Source organism: Paralichthys olivaceus, chromosome 5, assembly GCF_024713975.1.
Source record: "Paralichthys olivaceus isolate ysfri-2021 chromosome 5, ASM2471397v2, whole genome shotgun sequence".
NCBI classification, from domain to species: Eukaryota; Metazoa; Chordata; class Actinopteri; order Pleuronectiformes; family Paralichthyidae; genus Paralichthys; species Paralichthys olivaceus.
In genome coordinates, this window is record NC_091097.1 from 3,135,618 (window position 1) to 3,151,667 (window position 16,050).

The window sequence follows — 16,050 nt, forward strand, 5'->3', positions numbered from 1 at the left end:
GCAAACACAAAAGCAGAAACAGAAGCAAAACAATTATTATTATTATTATTTGTGTGTGTGTGTGTGTGTGTGTGTGTGTGTGTGTGTGTGTGTGTGTGTGTGTGTGTGTGTGTGTGTGTGTGTGTGTGTGTGTGTGTGTGTAAGAATACTTAATACGAAACGAGAGTTCAATTTATTACACGTGCGTGTTTGAGTGCTTGAGTGGGGTGGGAGGGTGTGTGTGTGCGTGTGTGTTTGTGTGTGTGTGCGTGTGTGTGTGATGGAGGTGGGGTACGTATAGGGGTGGGATGAGGGTGGGGGGTGTAGGCGCGAGGGGTAATGGGCAGAGCCGCGGTTCACCCCTTTGCTTTGTACCCGCAGAGTAAACATGACAAATGGGGCCCGAGTTTGGCATGATTAAAGATGAAAACGAGGATCCATCTTCACCAAAAAAAATGTCTCGGATAGAAAAAAAAGGACAGGAACCACACGCACACACGCACGCACACACACTGGAGCACGTTATAGTCAGCCTACTGTCTTATGCTCTCTCACAGACAGGAGAGAGGGGGGGGTAGAAAAAGACAGAGATATAAAAAGCAGAGAAAGAGACGCAGAGAGGGAAGAATGGCGGGGATGAAAGCAAAGAAGCGATCGCATCTTTTTTTCATTTCTGTCACTCTCCTTCCTCGACACCTCGTTCATTTTGTTCATATCTTTTTTTCATGAGTGGGAAATCTCCCTCTCCATCCTCCCAAGTCATAACAGTGTGTAACATCAGCACAGGGCCATACATGCGGCAGCGACATCCATCCTTCCCTCCCAGAGTAAAAGCGTTAATCCGGTCCAAAGTGCAGGTTCCGGAGGTTACAAGCGTGGCTGCCGGTTTGACGTTCAGTTTGGGAATCGGGTATAGGAAAACGGACGACACACGTGAGACAAAGAGCAAAAGTGCCGGGCTATAGAGGTCCGGCGGAGCGGTTCTGGGAACCGGTTAGGGCCTGGGAGTTTGTGTTGCTGCCGCTGTTTGTCCCGGAGCGGACCTTAGTGTTGGGCAGCTTGTGGTCCTTCTTCCACTTCATCCTCCGGTTCTGGAACCAGATCTTGATCTGCCGCTCTGACAGGCATAGCGTGTGCGCGATCTCCACCCTGCGCCTGCGCGTCAGGTACCGGTTATAGTGAAACTCCTTCTCGAGCTCCAGGACCTGCTGGCGGGTGTAGGCCGTCCGAGACCGCTTCGGCTCCCCCCCTGTGTAGTTTGGATTCACTGTGGGAATAAATAAGGGAAATGGTCATCACTTCATCAACGACTTAAAAAGAAATACACGACCATCTCAAAAATAACAATATGCTGTAAATACATTACAGGTCCATATCATATTGTTATATTTTAATTAGAATGGCTGCATATGAAGGCTGCGCTCACTAGTCAGACGTATGTGAACATGAACATACTGAAAACAGCACATGAAAACAAAGGCAGAGAAAATATTTTTGCAGTATGAACATGCAACGACGAGAAATAAAGGCATGGCCGGCGTGACTGGACCTCTGCTGAGTGTAACCTTTGCAGGACCCTGCAGTGATTGTTTTCTCCACGGAGCCTTTATTGTTCATTTGCTTTTAGCTGCATCTGTTACAGCTGAACACCACGGTCTGCTGTCGAAGCCATGCTATTTTCATTGTCAGATGGTGAGAATCCTCCGAGCACAGCCAGCCTGACCCCGGGCTACAAATGTGATTTAAGAGCCAATCGAGGCCACGGCTGCGTGCAAAAAACCCCACGAAACAACAAAATAAAACGTGTTCCGACACGTCTGCGCACGCACTACAAAGGATAATTGAAACGCATGACAGCAAGCAGCAGAAGCGACGAGTCGAGCGCGTTTCCTTTTTTTTATTTTCAGTTTTACGCACGGATGCCACGGACAGTGATGGTAGCATTGTCTGTCTTGCGTAAACTGCTTGAGAATCAAGATGGTGGGGGTGTGGAGGGGGTGCAGCAGCATATACACACAGGGGCATTCGGCGTTGATGATTCAACACATATCCCGAAACTACAACAGGGCAGTTCTAACCCGACATGCTGCAGCAGTGTGTCAAAAATGGCAGCTATAGAGTATATAAAGAGAAAAACACATAATGCATAAAATAGTTTTCTTACCGAGTAAACAGGTGGAGTGAACGCATTACGGTGACTTTGCAAAAGAGGCATTTTGTCGTCGCGCGAAACAGAGCTGCGATTATCCCAGTGCACAAAAGCCAGCGAGTCTATTGGAACATTACAGAGAAGCCATAAGAGACTGGAGCTATTCGGTGTTACATCGGTGTTTTACGGCCGGCTCCATAAACATGAATATTTCAGCTGCCATAAAACTTTCCCTCCCCTGGAACAACGAGTGGGGAAGGAAGGCTCGACAGAGTAAAGTACACCGTTTATACAACCCGACCACTTAAAATCAAATTACCAAAGCATAAAATCTAACTTATGGGCTCGCTCTGAGTTGTCATAAGGCGAGGTATTAGAGCAGACGAGCCTGAGATCGGACTTCAAAAGGCACCTCAGCGCAGAGGTGTAATAAAAATTTATGGAGGGTGTAATTATATTGGCCCTGCAAACAGACGATCGTAAATCTTGACCCAAGGGCTACTCTTCTACTTCTAACAGAAAACAGGGAGGGGAAGCCATAGATTTTGACGGTGGACACCTAGCTGACTGCATGGGTTTCAACCGCAGGCACAAAGGCGCAACGAGGGAGAGAGAGAGAGAGAGAGGGGAGAGAGAGGAAGAAGTTTGCATGCAGCACTTACCGATGTTTACGTGGACTTTCTTCATCCATGGGTAGACGACGGGGTCCTTGCGATTGCTCGCGGGGGAAGAAGCGCTTTGGCTGTGGGGAGTTTGACCGCAAGACGGAGGCGGGCTGGGTGTCACCGAATCGCAGCGGTGACTCTGCTCCGGGACGGGGGTGGTCTGCAGCCCGGCCGGGGGGACGACGTGACCCCGGGGGGACATCACCACCGAGGCGGGCTGCCCCGCGCGCTGGCACGGCGTGTAGGGCGGCTCGCCTCGGTGCGGGTTGTGATTCGGGGGGTGTGCGGGGTGCTGATGGTGGTGGTAGAGGGAGTCCGGCTGGAAAGCGGCAGGCTCCTGCCTCTGAGAGCTGTAATAGTCCGGAGAGTGGCTGGGCAGATAGTCGCTCTGTGAGTATTCCTCGCACGGTGGGAACTTCGGGTCCACATAGTTGGAGTTGATCAAATAGGAGCTCATGGCCATTAATTTCAGTCTTTTTGTGGAATTGCACCTACTCGGAAAATATATAACTAAAATTTATATCTCATCCCTTTACTCTTCGGTTATTCCTGTTCCGTTGAACCCTCCTACTTTTCTGTCAAGTGAACAAAGTTAAGAAGCCACGTGACGGCGGCCGGCCAATGGCGAGCCCCCAGGACAAACCCCGGATAAGGAAATGGGATTAAGCATACACAGAGCCCCCGCACGCGCATTATCATATGGCCTCAGTTTGTTGGTATTCAGTCTTACAATAACCCCCCACCCCTCCTCCTTTCCCTACGTCTCTCTCTATATTCACCGTTCTCCATTTACAGCCTATTTCTGCGCCACATGTCGGACACGCATGCCGTCCAGAGCAGCCAGAGAATCACAACAATAACAAATGACTGGAGAGGAGAGAAAAAAAAAAAGCTTCTCCGGTCGAGGCCACGCACGGACGCATGCAGGCTGCAGGAGCAACAGAGTCGGCTGCAGAGCAGAGTCCTCCCTCTCCCTCCTACCAGGCTCCTGGCTGCAACTTCAAATACAACACATAAAAAAAAATAGAAACGAAACAGCAGAGAGAACGCGCCGGAGGGGGGGCAGCGGCGCCTGCACAACCTCCTCTGTATATATTGGGTGTGTGTCGGGACGTGATTGCCAAATTGTTTTTTTTTTTCTCTCCTTCTCTCGCTTTTCTCCTGCTCCTTTTTTAAATCGCTAATAACGAGGAGTGGGAGAGTGGCCTGGCTCGGGCGCCACCCAGCAGCAGCAGCACCGTGTCAGAGATAAATCTGGCTTGTTTAGGATCGATAGAAAATTCATCAACTAATTCAGGTTACACGGCCTCCTAAATCACGAGCAGACCTTTGCATTAAGAATGAGAGTCCAGGACCGTTTTCCCACTTTTGTTTTAAACCCGCGTCGCTCCAACAGGCGCCAAATCTGCATTTAACTCCTCGTGCATAGTAATCCAGCCTCAGCCCTTTAGCCTTGCATGAATACAGTTATAACCCCCCTCCACCTCCAGATTTCGATATTAACAACACCAGCATGCAAGTCCCTGTGCGCCGTCTCTGTGCGCATTTTGCCCTTGAGCTGTGCATTACTGAACACATACACCACTCTTTGTTTTTTTTCCCTCCTAGAGGAAAATCATGTCCCCAACACCTCCACATTTCAAGTCCTAACACACCTGACACACTCTCCCTGTCTGCTCGTCACTTTCCTATTGTTGTGAAAGACACAAGAAGCACCAGGGGCGTAAAGACGCAGCGCACATCATAATATTAATTCCCAGCCAACGAGTTTTATGATAAAATTTTATTTTATACCAATAAATCTGCTTCCAACGGCACCGAGAGAAAACTCAAGGACAAAAACGTGTGTGTATATCACTGTAAACACACGCAACACTGCGGTGAATGGAACAGAAGGAATGTTTTCCCAATCAGAAGGTGGCTTCTGTGCGCGTTCTGCAGTCTTATCATTGTAGGACCATAGGGCGCACAGGCAAGATGATAGAGATATCCAAGTCCTTTGTTTCGAGAAAATTGACCGTCTCTAAATCGACCCCACCTCCTCCCCCCAAAACCACCACCCCCTCGTCGTTTTCAGCAGGCCGACCGCATCATTTTTCAACAGGACTCCCAATAAAAAAAAAATACAATTAAATTAAAAGAAAAAAAACCTCCATCCAGTTCAACCTGGAGTTGGCTTTTAAAAGTATGAGGTTAAACGAAGGCACTCAGGACAAGAGCCGACATTAAAAATCGAAACTATATATAATGCATTCCTGAAATAAATCCAGTGGAATAAGTCTGTGTTTTCTGTGTTTGCTGTGTTCGGAAAAATAAATACACATCAGACGATGAGACACGTTTTCTTCATTCTTATTTTGCGCTTTTACTGCTCTACTAACGAATCCAAATGGCGCAGGTTTTAAATACATCACAGCGCAGTAACAAGAGCTGCAGGCCTCCCTCGGCTCCCTCCGCTCCTTGCGTCCTGATCCATCGCCGCCGCCGGGTATAAATCCACTATATACTCCCCTAGAAGCGAATTTGTGATTGTTTTAATGATTTGTACACAAATCCGGATCTACAGGGTAGATATAGAAGACAGAGGCTCTCTGGAGGCACAAGCTGAGCGCGTCCATATGTACCTGAATTGATTTCATAAAGTCCCTGTCGTGGCCACAGCGGAATATTTGTATCCGTTTTTAGTGTCTGCTCAACGTTGAAGGCAAACTGAGAAATGAATTTACAGGTCAATCCCCGTGTGAGTCGGAGAAAAATTATTCAAAAGCTTAGAAATTGAAAATAAAATTCAATAAAGATAGCCAGGTGCAAATGGGCCCCAAGCTGCACTGCAGGCCCTTTCAATTATTTTTCGTATCCTGGATTAAATACAGAGAAATAATTTGGGACAATGGGAATAAAAAGACAGATATATATGGTATCAAACAGTGTCATTTTTTCATTGTGTAAAGTGTTTTCGCCTGGGATTGTTTTAAACTTCAGGCCTTTTTTTTTTATTCAAAACATTCGTACATTTCCCCATCCACGGTTTGATTAAAGCAACATGTAATTATTTCAAAATGAATTCTTTAAAAAAAAAAAAAAGCCCCAGTCTCTGGCTGTTCTTGCAGGGTGGGCATGAAAGAAAAGACAGATGACTTGGCACGGACACACACACTGTCCCATCGCAAACACTTCTGACTGATGGCACTGAAGAATGGAGCAATAACGAAATGAATCCACGTCCCTTCACTTTGGTAAATGCACTGCAGCTTTTTAACTCCATTAAAACACCCGAGAGTCCTTCTTTCTCCTTTTCTTTCTTTCTTTTTCAATAAATAAATCATGAACACCAACACACGCATGCTGTCCAGTTAAAACCAGCAGATTTCGTGTATTTAGCCTTGAACTGGTTCGTGTGATTAATATATAACGTCTGAGAGTGGTGGATTCTGAAGCTTAATCCACAAAAGAATGTTTTTTATATTTTCAGTGTCACTTCTCTCTGCTCCTGTGCCGCTCCCATATTGATTTTGTGACACTGACACTCCCTCGCTGCTGCAGGCGACATTGCTGTTCTCCGTTTCCTACAAAAGTTGCCCATACATCACCACGAGGGACCACAAGAGAGAGGGGGAGTCCCTGTCACCGTGAGAATAATCCGGCTTTAATCCACGGATTACATGCAGCATCGTTTTTATTTGATTTTTTCTGGAGTTTTGTTCGAATCCAATCCAGCACAGTCTTTATTCTGCTCTGTTGTGCAGGTGGGGGTCTACCTGTGTCACCTTGACCCCCCGCTCTGCCTCGGGTCAGGTATCTCAGGTATCCATCAAGGTGTGTGCAGTCTGACTGCGCCACTTCCCTTCTCTCTGTCAAGTTTGTCAGTAGCAGCCATTCATTTGAACGAGAGCCCAGAGTTTCCGGCTGCAGGTATAGTGCTAACGAAAGATGTAGACGATAAGAGACAGTCTTCTTAAAAAAGAAAAAAAAAGAAGAACATCCATTCTGTTAAATACACTGACGCTCTTTCTTGCAATGTGCATTAAATGTGCATTTAACAATGTGTGGATGAAAAAAAAGTAATTCTGTATTGTGGCGTCTTAAATATCATGAACCTGAACCCGGGTTCATGGTGTGAAGCCACACAGACACAGCAGCTCCACTGGTATAACTAATGTGCTGCAACATTTACATGTAACACCATCTGAAGACTGCTAAAGAGCGATGACATAACATCCGGATACAGTGAGAGGAAAAGGTCAGCGCCTCTGGATTTACACATGTGACTTTTACTGCCGGTCACTTCCGTCAAACACAGATGGAAATGTTGTCTTGTTTGTTTGTCAGTTTGTTTAGGGAGGAGGGTGTCAAATCAAACGCAATAAAAAAAAGCGCAGCGGAAGAGAAGCAGGAATGTGAATAAGTTATTTTCCCTCTAACCGTGTTGTTGCATCCTCGCACAGACTCATTTGTTGTTGGCACAGAGAAAAAAAACAACCTGAGCTCTCTGGTTGTGTTTTCACCACACACTGGGATTAAACTGTGCTGAAGAGGACTCGTTTTACTGAGTGTCAAGGTAAGAGCTCACGTTTCTACAGCCTGGCGTTCTTCCACTGTGACGGGTTAAATATATAAGAAGTTGAAAATAGTTCATGGTAAAAAAAAAAACTGCTCTACTGCTCTGTTTAAAATATTATTCTAATAAAATCTCAGCATAAATTTAGATTCAATATCTATTCTTTTTCGAAATGGCTATCTGAAACATTCCAGTAAAAAGCCAGAGTTTTTTATTTTCCAAACAGCAGGCCTTATCTGATATAAAGGCACAGTCAGAAAATGAAAATGAACATATTGAAGGGTTAAACGGCCTCATTATTTGCAGCGACCGGACTTGTCAATGCTATGAAATATTACCGAAGTGAAAAGGCTGCAGGGACAACGACGGAGAAGAGAAATGCAGTTTAGCTCCTTTGTGCAGTTTGAAAAATAAATCGAGGTCCGGTCCCCTGGTTATTGTCATGCAAAGTAACGGACAGAGATAAAAAACGAAGTGGTGCGGAGGCCTGTTCCTCCGTGTGGTGACTATTAATCTGAAGGTGCTGCTTCTTTTCTGGGAGTCTTTGTGCGAAGAAAACCAAATGAATTTAACGGAGCAGCAGACGGACAGGCAGCGTGTCAGCTTCTACTGCCGAATGGAAACAGCAAATAAAAAAGACTAATGCAAGAGGGGCTCAGATAATATATAATATAATATGCAGCTGCGAAATTAAACACTATACCGTTCATATCGAAACTGTAAAATAAACTAAACATATATATTATCTATTAAAATGAATGAATTAAAACGTCGCTGCAACCTGAACAAGTATATATATATATATATATATATTGATATAAATATATATATATAAATCTATATCTATATCTATATCTATATATATATCTATATATATATATATATATATATAGAGAGAGAGAGAGAGAGAGAGAGATGTATCTATATCTATATATCATATTTACTTTATTGAGGGCATTTAAACGCATTGAATATTGTGAATTCGATGGCCTGTGTGTGTAACCGTGTGTGTGTGTGTGTGATAAAATATCAATGTAATCATGAACGTGTAGAAAATAAAAAAACATGGTATGTATCTGAATATGATACGACGAGGAGCAGTGACGATAAGAGGAAGCAAACGTTCCCTGCAGAACAGGAACATTTGATTCCACAGCAGGTTTATTATCAAACAAGCAGCACATTAGAAATCAGCAGAGGGAAATTAACAACACGCTCATATACTGTAAACAGGCAGCATGGTGCACCATGTGTTGGTGTAGAGGCTCCACCAACAGCAGAAAACCACACGTGCAAACAACGCTGCTGAGTCAGAACCATCTCTAACAGTTTTACTCCAAGAAGCCAACAATTAATCCAGTCCACTGGAGCATTACCCAGGGTTTCACTTCATTTGTCTGTATTAGTTTTGTCCTAATTTCTTAAAAACGACACATAAAACCAACAGACAGGTTCTAAGGGGAAAAAAAACCGCTATAGTGACACAAATATGGAATGAAACTGAATTTAAGACTAAAGCAAGAGAAAGTTCATCCTGAGTGACCTTTAACCTTCCACTAGCTATGACCTGGCCTTCACCAGTAGCCACACACTCTCTATATCTATCTAACCGTCTATCTATCTATCTATCTATCTATCTATCTATCTATCTATCTATCTATCTATCTATCTATCTATCTATATCTATATATCTATATCTACAGTGTGACAGACAAAAAATAAAGCTCATCATAATGACAGTAGCAGGGGTGGACGGGCTTCTTGGGTAAATCTAAACTATCACCAACATGTCTGTGGGGCAGCCTGAGGTCACAGGGGCCCCATGTGATGGCTTCACTACTGAAAGCAGCTCCACATGAAGGTAGTGAGGGGATCTAGAGCTTTTAAAAACCCTGTGCACCATATGATCAATTAAAAACTCACATGAACTGATCGAGCGATGAGACTCAATTGTTTTGCAAAGGGGAGGAAGAGGAGGAAGAGAAGGAAAGAGGAGGAAGAGGGGGGATTCTGCGGCAGTTCCGGCAACACGTGGTCTCCCCCCTCCCTCCCAAAGCACCTGCCACACACGAGCTAGACAGCACACACACACACACACGCACACACACACACACACACACGCACACACACTGATATGCAAAGGAGGAAAGCTTCTACTTCTACCAGGCAGATTTCTATGTCTTTGTGTGAGTTACTCACTCCTCTGTAGCTGGCGGAGCCGCTCCTCCTCTTCATCGTCCTCTCTCTTATTCCCTCTCTTCTTGTCATTATGACTTTTTCTTCCTCTGCTCTTCTTCTTTCAGTCCCCAGAAATTGGCAGTTGTGTTGATTTTTTTCTCTCTCTTTTATAAAAAGAAGCATTCACACCTCAGTCCCTCCTCTCTCTCTCTCTCTCGCGCGCGCGTCCTCTTCGTCTTCCTCTTCCTCCAACGCCACAGGTTTTTTTGACCTCTTCAGGATTCGTCGTGGTATCTTAGAAAAGAATGAAAGAAAGAAAAAAAAAGCTCGTTGTCATTTCCGCGGACACTCACGCTCGCTCTCAAACACACACATATGCACGCCACGCGCGCATTGACGCGCACCCTCCGGTCTCCGGTGAAGGGCGTGAGGACGACCGCATCCTATCATTGTCACTTACACTCCGCGTTAAAAAAAAAAGACACGGGTGGAGGCTGCGGAGGTAGAAGCAACTTTAACTGCGATAATCCAGAGAAAATGGAGGCAAACACGTCACCGCTCCCCCGCGAGAAAACCCCACGGAGCCGTCGGGAATGGACAGAGTGGAGACCCGGTCCCCCGGTGGTCGGTCCCTGTGTTATCCCGGTATTGGGCTACACCGAGCGGTTTGGGGCTGAGGGGAGACCGAGCAGGACTGCTGTGGAGACTGTGGGCTCTTTAAGGCATTAAGTGTTGAGTGTGTGTGTGTGTGTGTGTGTGTGTGTGTGTGTGTGTGTGTGTGTGTGTGTGTGTGTGTGTGGACTGAAGTTTTCAAATTAATCTGCCAGTTTGGCACACTCTTTGTTTAACGGGCGAGGCGTGTCACCCCGCGTCCCCGGTACACATTTAAATATTGGAGCGACGCGCTGACCTCCCGTTCACCCCGATCTCAGCCAAGCCCTTTCCCTCACCCCCTCCCTCCCTCCCTCCCTTTTCCACACCCTTTCTTTATACCATTTCCACCCCTCTCCCCCTCTCTCTCCCTCTTTCTGTCATTTTGTTCTTTACTCCCCCTCCCTCTCTCTCCCTCCCCGTCATACTAAATTGAGTTGGAGTCATTACTTTCAAGAAAAATGGTCGGCAGATATGGAGGAGGAGAAAGAGGGGGGTCTCTCTCTCTCTTCCAGATTCTTCTTCTTCTCTACCAGGATCATTTCTCCTTTTCCTTTTGTCGAAATATAAATGACACCGCCGCGCGTACTAGCCGTGCACGGCGCAGGCGCAGACTCACCTCAGAGGGAGCGTCTGAAATTATGTTCACTCCTCTAATAACTGTATATTAAAAATAAAAACAAGTATATTTTCCCACATAAACGAATTGAACATTTGTACTGATTAGTATAACTTTTCTTTTTGTCTTTTTGTTTATTAAGTCCCATCTGAGGCTATTCATTTATTTCTGTCTCCTTTTATTCTCGCATTCTTATTGTACTTCATTCTCTCAACCATAATAAAGAAGTTTATAATGTTGCCTTCACACTTTGTCCTTTTTAATAAGACAATTCATAGTAGTCTCAACTCAATATTATAGTCTGTCTACTCTGATCATGACACATTACTCACACATAGGATTCGTCATAATGGATATCCATCACATTAAACATAAAACTAAACTTTAGCCACATTTTCTTTCTGAGCAGTGAACTGTAAGTTCTTATACAGGTACCAGAAAGAAAGAAATACTTGTATGAATATGATTGAGAAGAATCAGAAAAGGAGCTGGGAGCTGGAGTCTCACTTTTCTACAACATAAAGGCCTCTCTCAAATGCATTATGTTGGGGTAACCAGGAGATTCTAATATTTTGTCTTTGCTAGTAAGATCAGAATTTAAGTAACTAAGTAACTCAAATCTCTATCAGTCATCAGGGAGAATACCCAGGATGCAAAGGTTTTTATTACACTTTGTCTTTGTGCTTTTCTTGTTTTGAATGCCTTTAAATGTGCAATATACAAATAAACTTCTTCGCTGCTGTTTGTGATGCACTGCTCTGCTCACATTTTAGCGCCACTAGCTTGAACAACATGAGCCTATATCATTTGTTTTTTCTTGTTTTCTGACGATAATTAAAATATCATCTGACATGCTGTTTTGTTAGAGGAGCAAGACGTCGTCAAATCGTACATGAAAAGATGAAGATAATACTATGATGCTCACATGTTTGCATGATAATATATATTACGCTGTAACTGACAATCAGTTGTACACTACTTTTAATGCTGCATTGTGGAATACAATAAGTCTATGGGGTATAAAAATGGAGACATCCAGAGCCAATACACAGTGAACTATGTAAGTCATTTTTGGAAACAGCTACAGTTTGTCAAGGGTGAAAAAAAAAAGTGTGATGTTGGAGCTCGGGTTCATAAAAACAGTCTTGTTTCCTGTGATATCAGACGGAGCCATGAGTCGGATTTATATCGTAAATATCTGCGCTTTGCAAACTAGCATTAGGGAAAGGGGCGGGGCATTTATGTAAATACCCTTTTTCTCATATTTACTAAAACTAGGCTGCCACTATGTTCTGACCATATGAGGCAGTGAATAATAGAAAAAATCTGTCTCTCTGGCGCCACCTACAGCTCATGATGCAATTTGCAAGAATCGCATTTCTAAACCACCAATCAGAGCTGGGGGGAGTGTCTGACAAAGTCAGTCATAGCTAGTGCATAAAAAGTAAAGCTGGATTTCTATTATAACTGCTGGTCAGTGTCATGTTATTGGATTTGCAAAGCTGTTGAGAACGTCACTGTTGTTACTTTCTATTTCTCTTCTCTACATCAACATGTCTCTATTACACATAACTGATTCAAGAAGTTATTGTGTTTTCTGTTCACTTTCATTTAATTTTTTGGAATATTTCCTCATTCAGGATTTTTTTCTATATTAAAATAGACCTGTGAGTATATGTGACATTTTAAGAGGGCTGTGCAAGTGGATATCATTATTTAAACGTATGCATTGCCAACAGCCTGCTGTGAGAGGAGCGAGCATGCTACGAGCTAAAGTGAATTAACTCGGTGAACTCGGGATGAACTTGGATAAAGAGGGGACCTGTAACCTGGTTATTCACTCATTACCTTCATGGATGTGAAGCGGGCAAACTGGGCCAGGCTGAGCCGTGCCTGCAGGCCAGTGTGTTTACGTCAATAAACAGATTATTCATTTACTGGGATAATCATCCAGTAGTAATTCAGTTCCTGCAGCTCCGGATAGTTTATCACAGTGTTTGATGTGAAAGTGGCCAATCCACAGATTCCACAAGTTTACTTTTATTAACTTACATTTTACTTCCTCTCTATCATAATAAAATAATTGCTTCAGATTTCTTTGATTGTTTGTTTTCCACGTCTGTCTAACTGTGTGTGAATATGCAGAGATGTGTCCTCTTTAACACGAGAGAGAAAGAAACAGAAGAGGAAAATGTTTCTGGGCTCATTCCTCTCGGCTCAGCGGAGTAAACTTGGCCTCACATTAATCTCACAGTGTAAATCAGATAAGCAGAGTAATCCTTTTGGGGATGGTGGAGGAGACTGACAGGCCTTTGCTGATAAGGCTGAGCAGAGGAAGAGCGCTGCTCTGCTGAAATTATTTGGGAAGCATTTGTACTGACCTTTGGTTATTCACACAGAACCCTGTGTTTTTGTTTCTTTATTTAAAATGTATTGACAAGACCTCCCAGTCGATTTTTAACATGGAAGTGACCATACTTGATTTTATACATGGGAAAGTCTCATTTACTAGAGCAGCTTACTGTGATATCTATGTCAGGAGCTGCCAAAATGAATTGGATTATATAGAGGGAGGTTACCGTGAGCAATCTGTTTATCTTATTTTATTTATGGTGGTTTATAGAGTCTATAGTTCTGCAGCCATAACTTTAATTTAATAGTAATAATGATTTTTCTTCAGGCCTTTGTTTAGCTGCTCTTTTCCTTCACCTCTGTAATGACCAAAGGCCAAAATATCAAAAAGGAAAAGTAGTAACCTTATACGAAACAAATGTGAGCCGGTGTGAGGGAAATGTGCAGCCAGACACCTGCACCCCACCCACACACCCACCTCCATGTCACCGAATACCTCCTCTCCCCCAACCACCAGCACCACCTTCAACCCCCCTCCATTTTTCCTGCCTTTCTTTCCCCTTCATCTCTCCCTCTCTCTCTCCCTCTGAACGCCAGGAGGAGCTTTGCTTTTGTTACCAGGGGACAGGAAGGGAAGGTCAGGCCTTCACCTCTCCTTTGCCTCCTACTATCATTTCTCTCATCTGTACAACCCCCCCCCCTCTCCTCCTCCTCTCCCTTCTTCTGCCTTTGACATACAGCAATTGGCGCAGATTGGAATGAGTGAGGAGAGGCGAGGCGAGGGCGGAACTCACGCACGACGAGGAACTTTTGACCCTTCAACTCGGTGAACCCTGAGCTGCAGGCATGGCTGCCGCGGCCGGGACGTCCAGCCCGGCTGCTCTGCTGATAACAACCAGGGACTCCTCCTGCTCCTCCTCCACAGACAGGGGAATCAGAAAGCTTCTCTTACAGGCCACTTTATAAACGCTGCTCCTTACAGCTACTACTTCCCCCGCTTGCAGCCGTGAGGAGGAAATAAATAGAAACGTAAAGAGAGCGGGCATTAATCAGCGGCGCCTCATTAAAACGACACTTTTATCTTTGCGCAGACATATTTGTGTTTCTCACTCACCATCACTCAGCCGCACCAGACGGCGACACTTCTGACACTTGTGTATTTGAAGAGACGGGAGGTTGCACCGGGCTATCGTCGGTTACAGGAGGCAGAGACACGGGGGACTGGGGCGCAGGGAAGAAGGGGAAGAAGAGGCACGTTGGGTCGCCTCGCTCCGTCATCCTGGTCTGAAGCGGGCTCTGGTGGCGACGTGAGAGAACTGCAGCATTCTCCGGGAATAATACAGTACAAAGCCTGTGTGTGTGTGTGTGCGCGCGCGCGTGTGCACATTCTTTAAAAAGTCACCGGTTATTGTTTGAGGGAGGGAAAAGTCTCGACAAGCTTTAACTGCGGATCACACTTCAACAGTTCCTCAGTAGGCCTACTATTAAAGCAGCTTATCATGTAATAATTAAGATAAGAATAACAATATGAATACAAATAGAAACACTATATAGACAACAGATAGATAAAAATAATACTTCATATACAGGGCGGGTTTTTCTCCAGAGGTATACAGTATAAAGATAGGCTCAAGGTTGTTTTATTGTGTAATTTGTCCATTTGTACTCCAATGTGCAGCAGTTCTTTTGTCATATATAGATTTTGGTGTATGACTGTGGGTGCTGGGGCATTGTGCTGTGTAATGGCTGATGGAATACATCATGCACATGTACAGCAGTCCCATCATAGCAAAATAATTTTGTCCCACACCAAACACTGTCATCCAGCCCACATACTGCGTGGAATGGTGGCGTTAGATCGGTCCGCTCCCGTTTGCCGGATCCAGGCCACAAGTAAGCCATAGCAAAACCACATGTCAACCAAAGGTGCCAACGGTGGCTTAAGTTAGTTTGGTGCTATTTGGGACATATTCACTATTTACCACATGAGCTCTTTAGTTTCACATCCAGATTACACCTTGCCAACAGTACTGCATATTTTAAAATCATGCCCACATTTGTTTTGGGGTATTTGGGCCAAATTTGCTACTTTACAAGTGGGCTACTTTAGGCTCACATCCATTTTATCTGGGCCACAAGAGGGCCCGAAGTGCCTCATCATGGCCTGAAGTGCCTCACATCCATATGCTATCTGGGGTAGTGGTAGATTAATCTAAGTCTAAGAGGTCTAAGAGCAGCGTATGTTATCTGTCCACTTTAAAAAGCATGTTGGATTTGCATCAAAACTATGTACCAGTTGCATATTAAAATTATAATCTATTCATGTTAATGAAACAACATTGATTTTTAAGTTAACTATAGAGTGTTTACATATCCTGAAAGAATCCCCTAAGTAGAATTGAATAGGTTCAAAGTAATCAACTTCTCATATCTCAGCGTCAAGGCAAACAAATCATATCTCAGCAGCTTTTATCTTCAGAGCAGGAATAAAGTCCCGCTGATAAAACACTGCAAACACATGAGGTCCAGTGTGATTATGCGCTGATGTAAAAACCGCAGGACTTTTACTACAGGTGTCACATGGAAGTCATGTGACGGAAATCACTTGATGGGTGTGATGTCACAGAGAGCAGCAGAGCGCGTGTCAGTCAGGAAGCATCCTGGGTATTAAATGACAGACTGTGACAAGATAAATAATGGTGAGGTTATTAATCTGTCAGGGTGTTCCTTATCGTTATCAGGTTATGTTAGTCGTCTATTCATGCAACTGAATATGAATTTAAGTGTTAAAAATGCGTTTTACTATTTAACAAACGTTTTTTAGATGTCGTATTTTCTCAAATATGTTACAGATTGTGTATATATATATTATTGTTTATTTAAAGACTGTAATTAAAAT

At 44.1% G+C, this 16,050-nt stretch overlaps 2 protein-coding genes across 9 annotated transcripts in view; both read right to left on the reverse strand.

The window, feature by feature from the left end:
* The window catches only part of hoxb3a (homeobox B3a), a 99,548-nt gene that overhangs the window by 42,266 nt on the left and 41,232 nt on the right, over positions 1-16,050 (reverse strand). For 6 of the 8 annotated variants that reach the window (XM_069525679.1, XM_069525680.1, XM_069525686.1 and 3 more), the window contains one exon: positions 9,551-9,823. The exons of 1 other annotated variant lie outside the window; for it this stretch is intronic. The gene's annotated coding sequence lies outside the window, so the exon portion shown is untranslated. Of the gene's footprint in view, positions 1-9,550; positions 9,824-14,265; positions 16,036-16,050 lie in introns of those variants that run through there. One more of the 8 variants, XM_069525682.1, reaches the window with a different exon arrangement.
* On the reverse strand, positions 73-8,079 carry hoxb4a (homeobox B4a). Its single transcript, XM_020108105.2, has 2 exons — positions 2,791-8,079; positions 73-1,246 (listed from the first exon to the last, which is right to left on the reverse strand). The coding sequence occupies exons 1-2, from the start codon at positions 3,254-3,256 to the stop codon at positions 939-941; spliced, it is 774 nt and encodes a 257-aa protein (XP_019963664.1). The 5' UTR covers positions 3,257-8,079; the 3' UTR covers positions 73-938.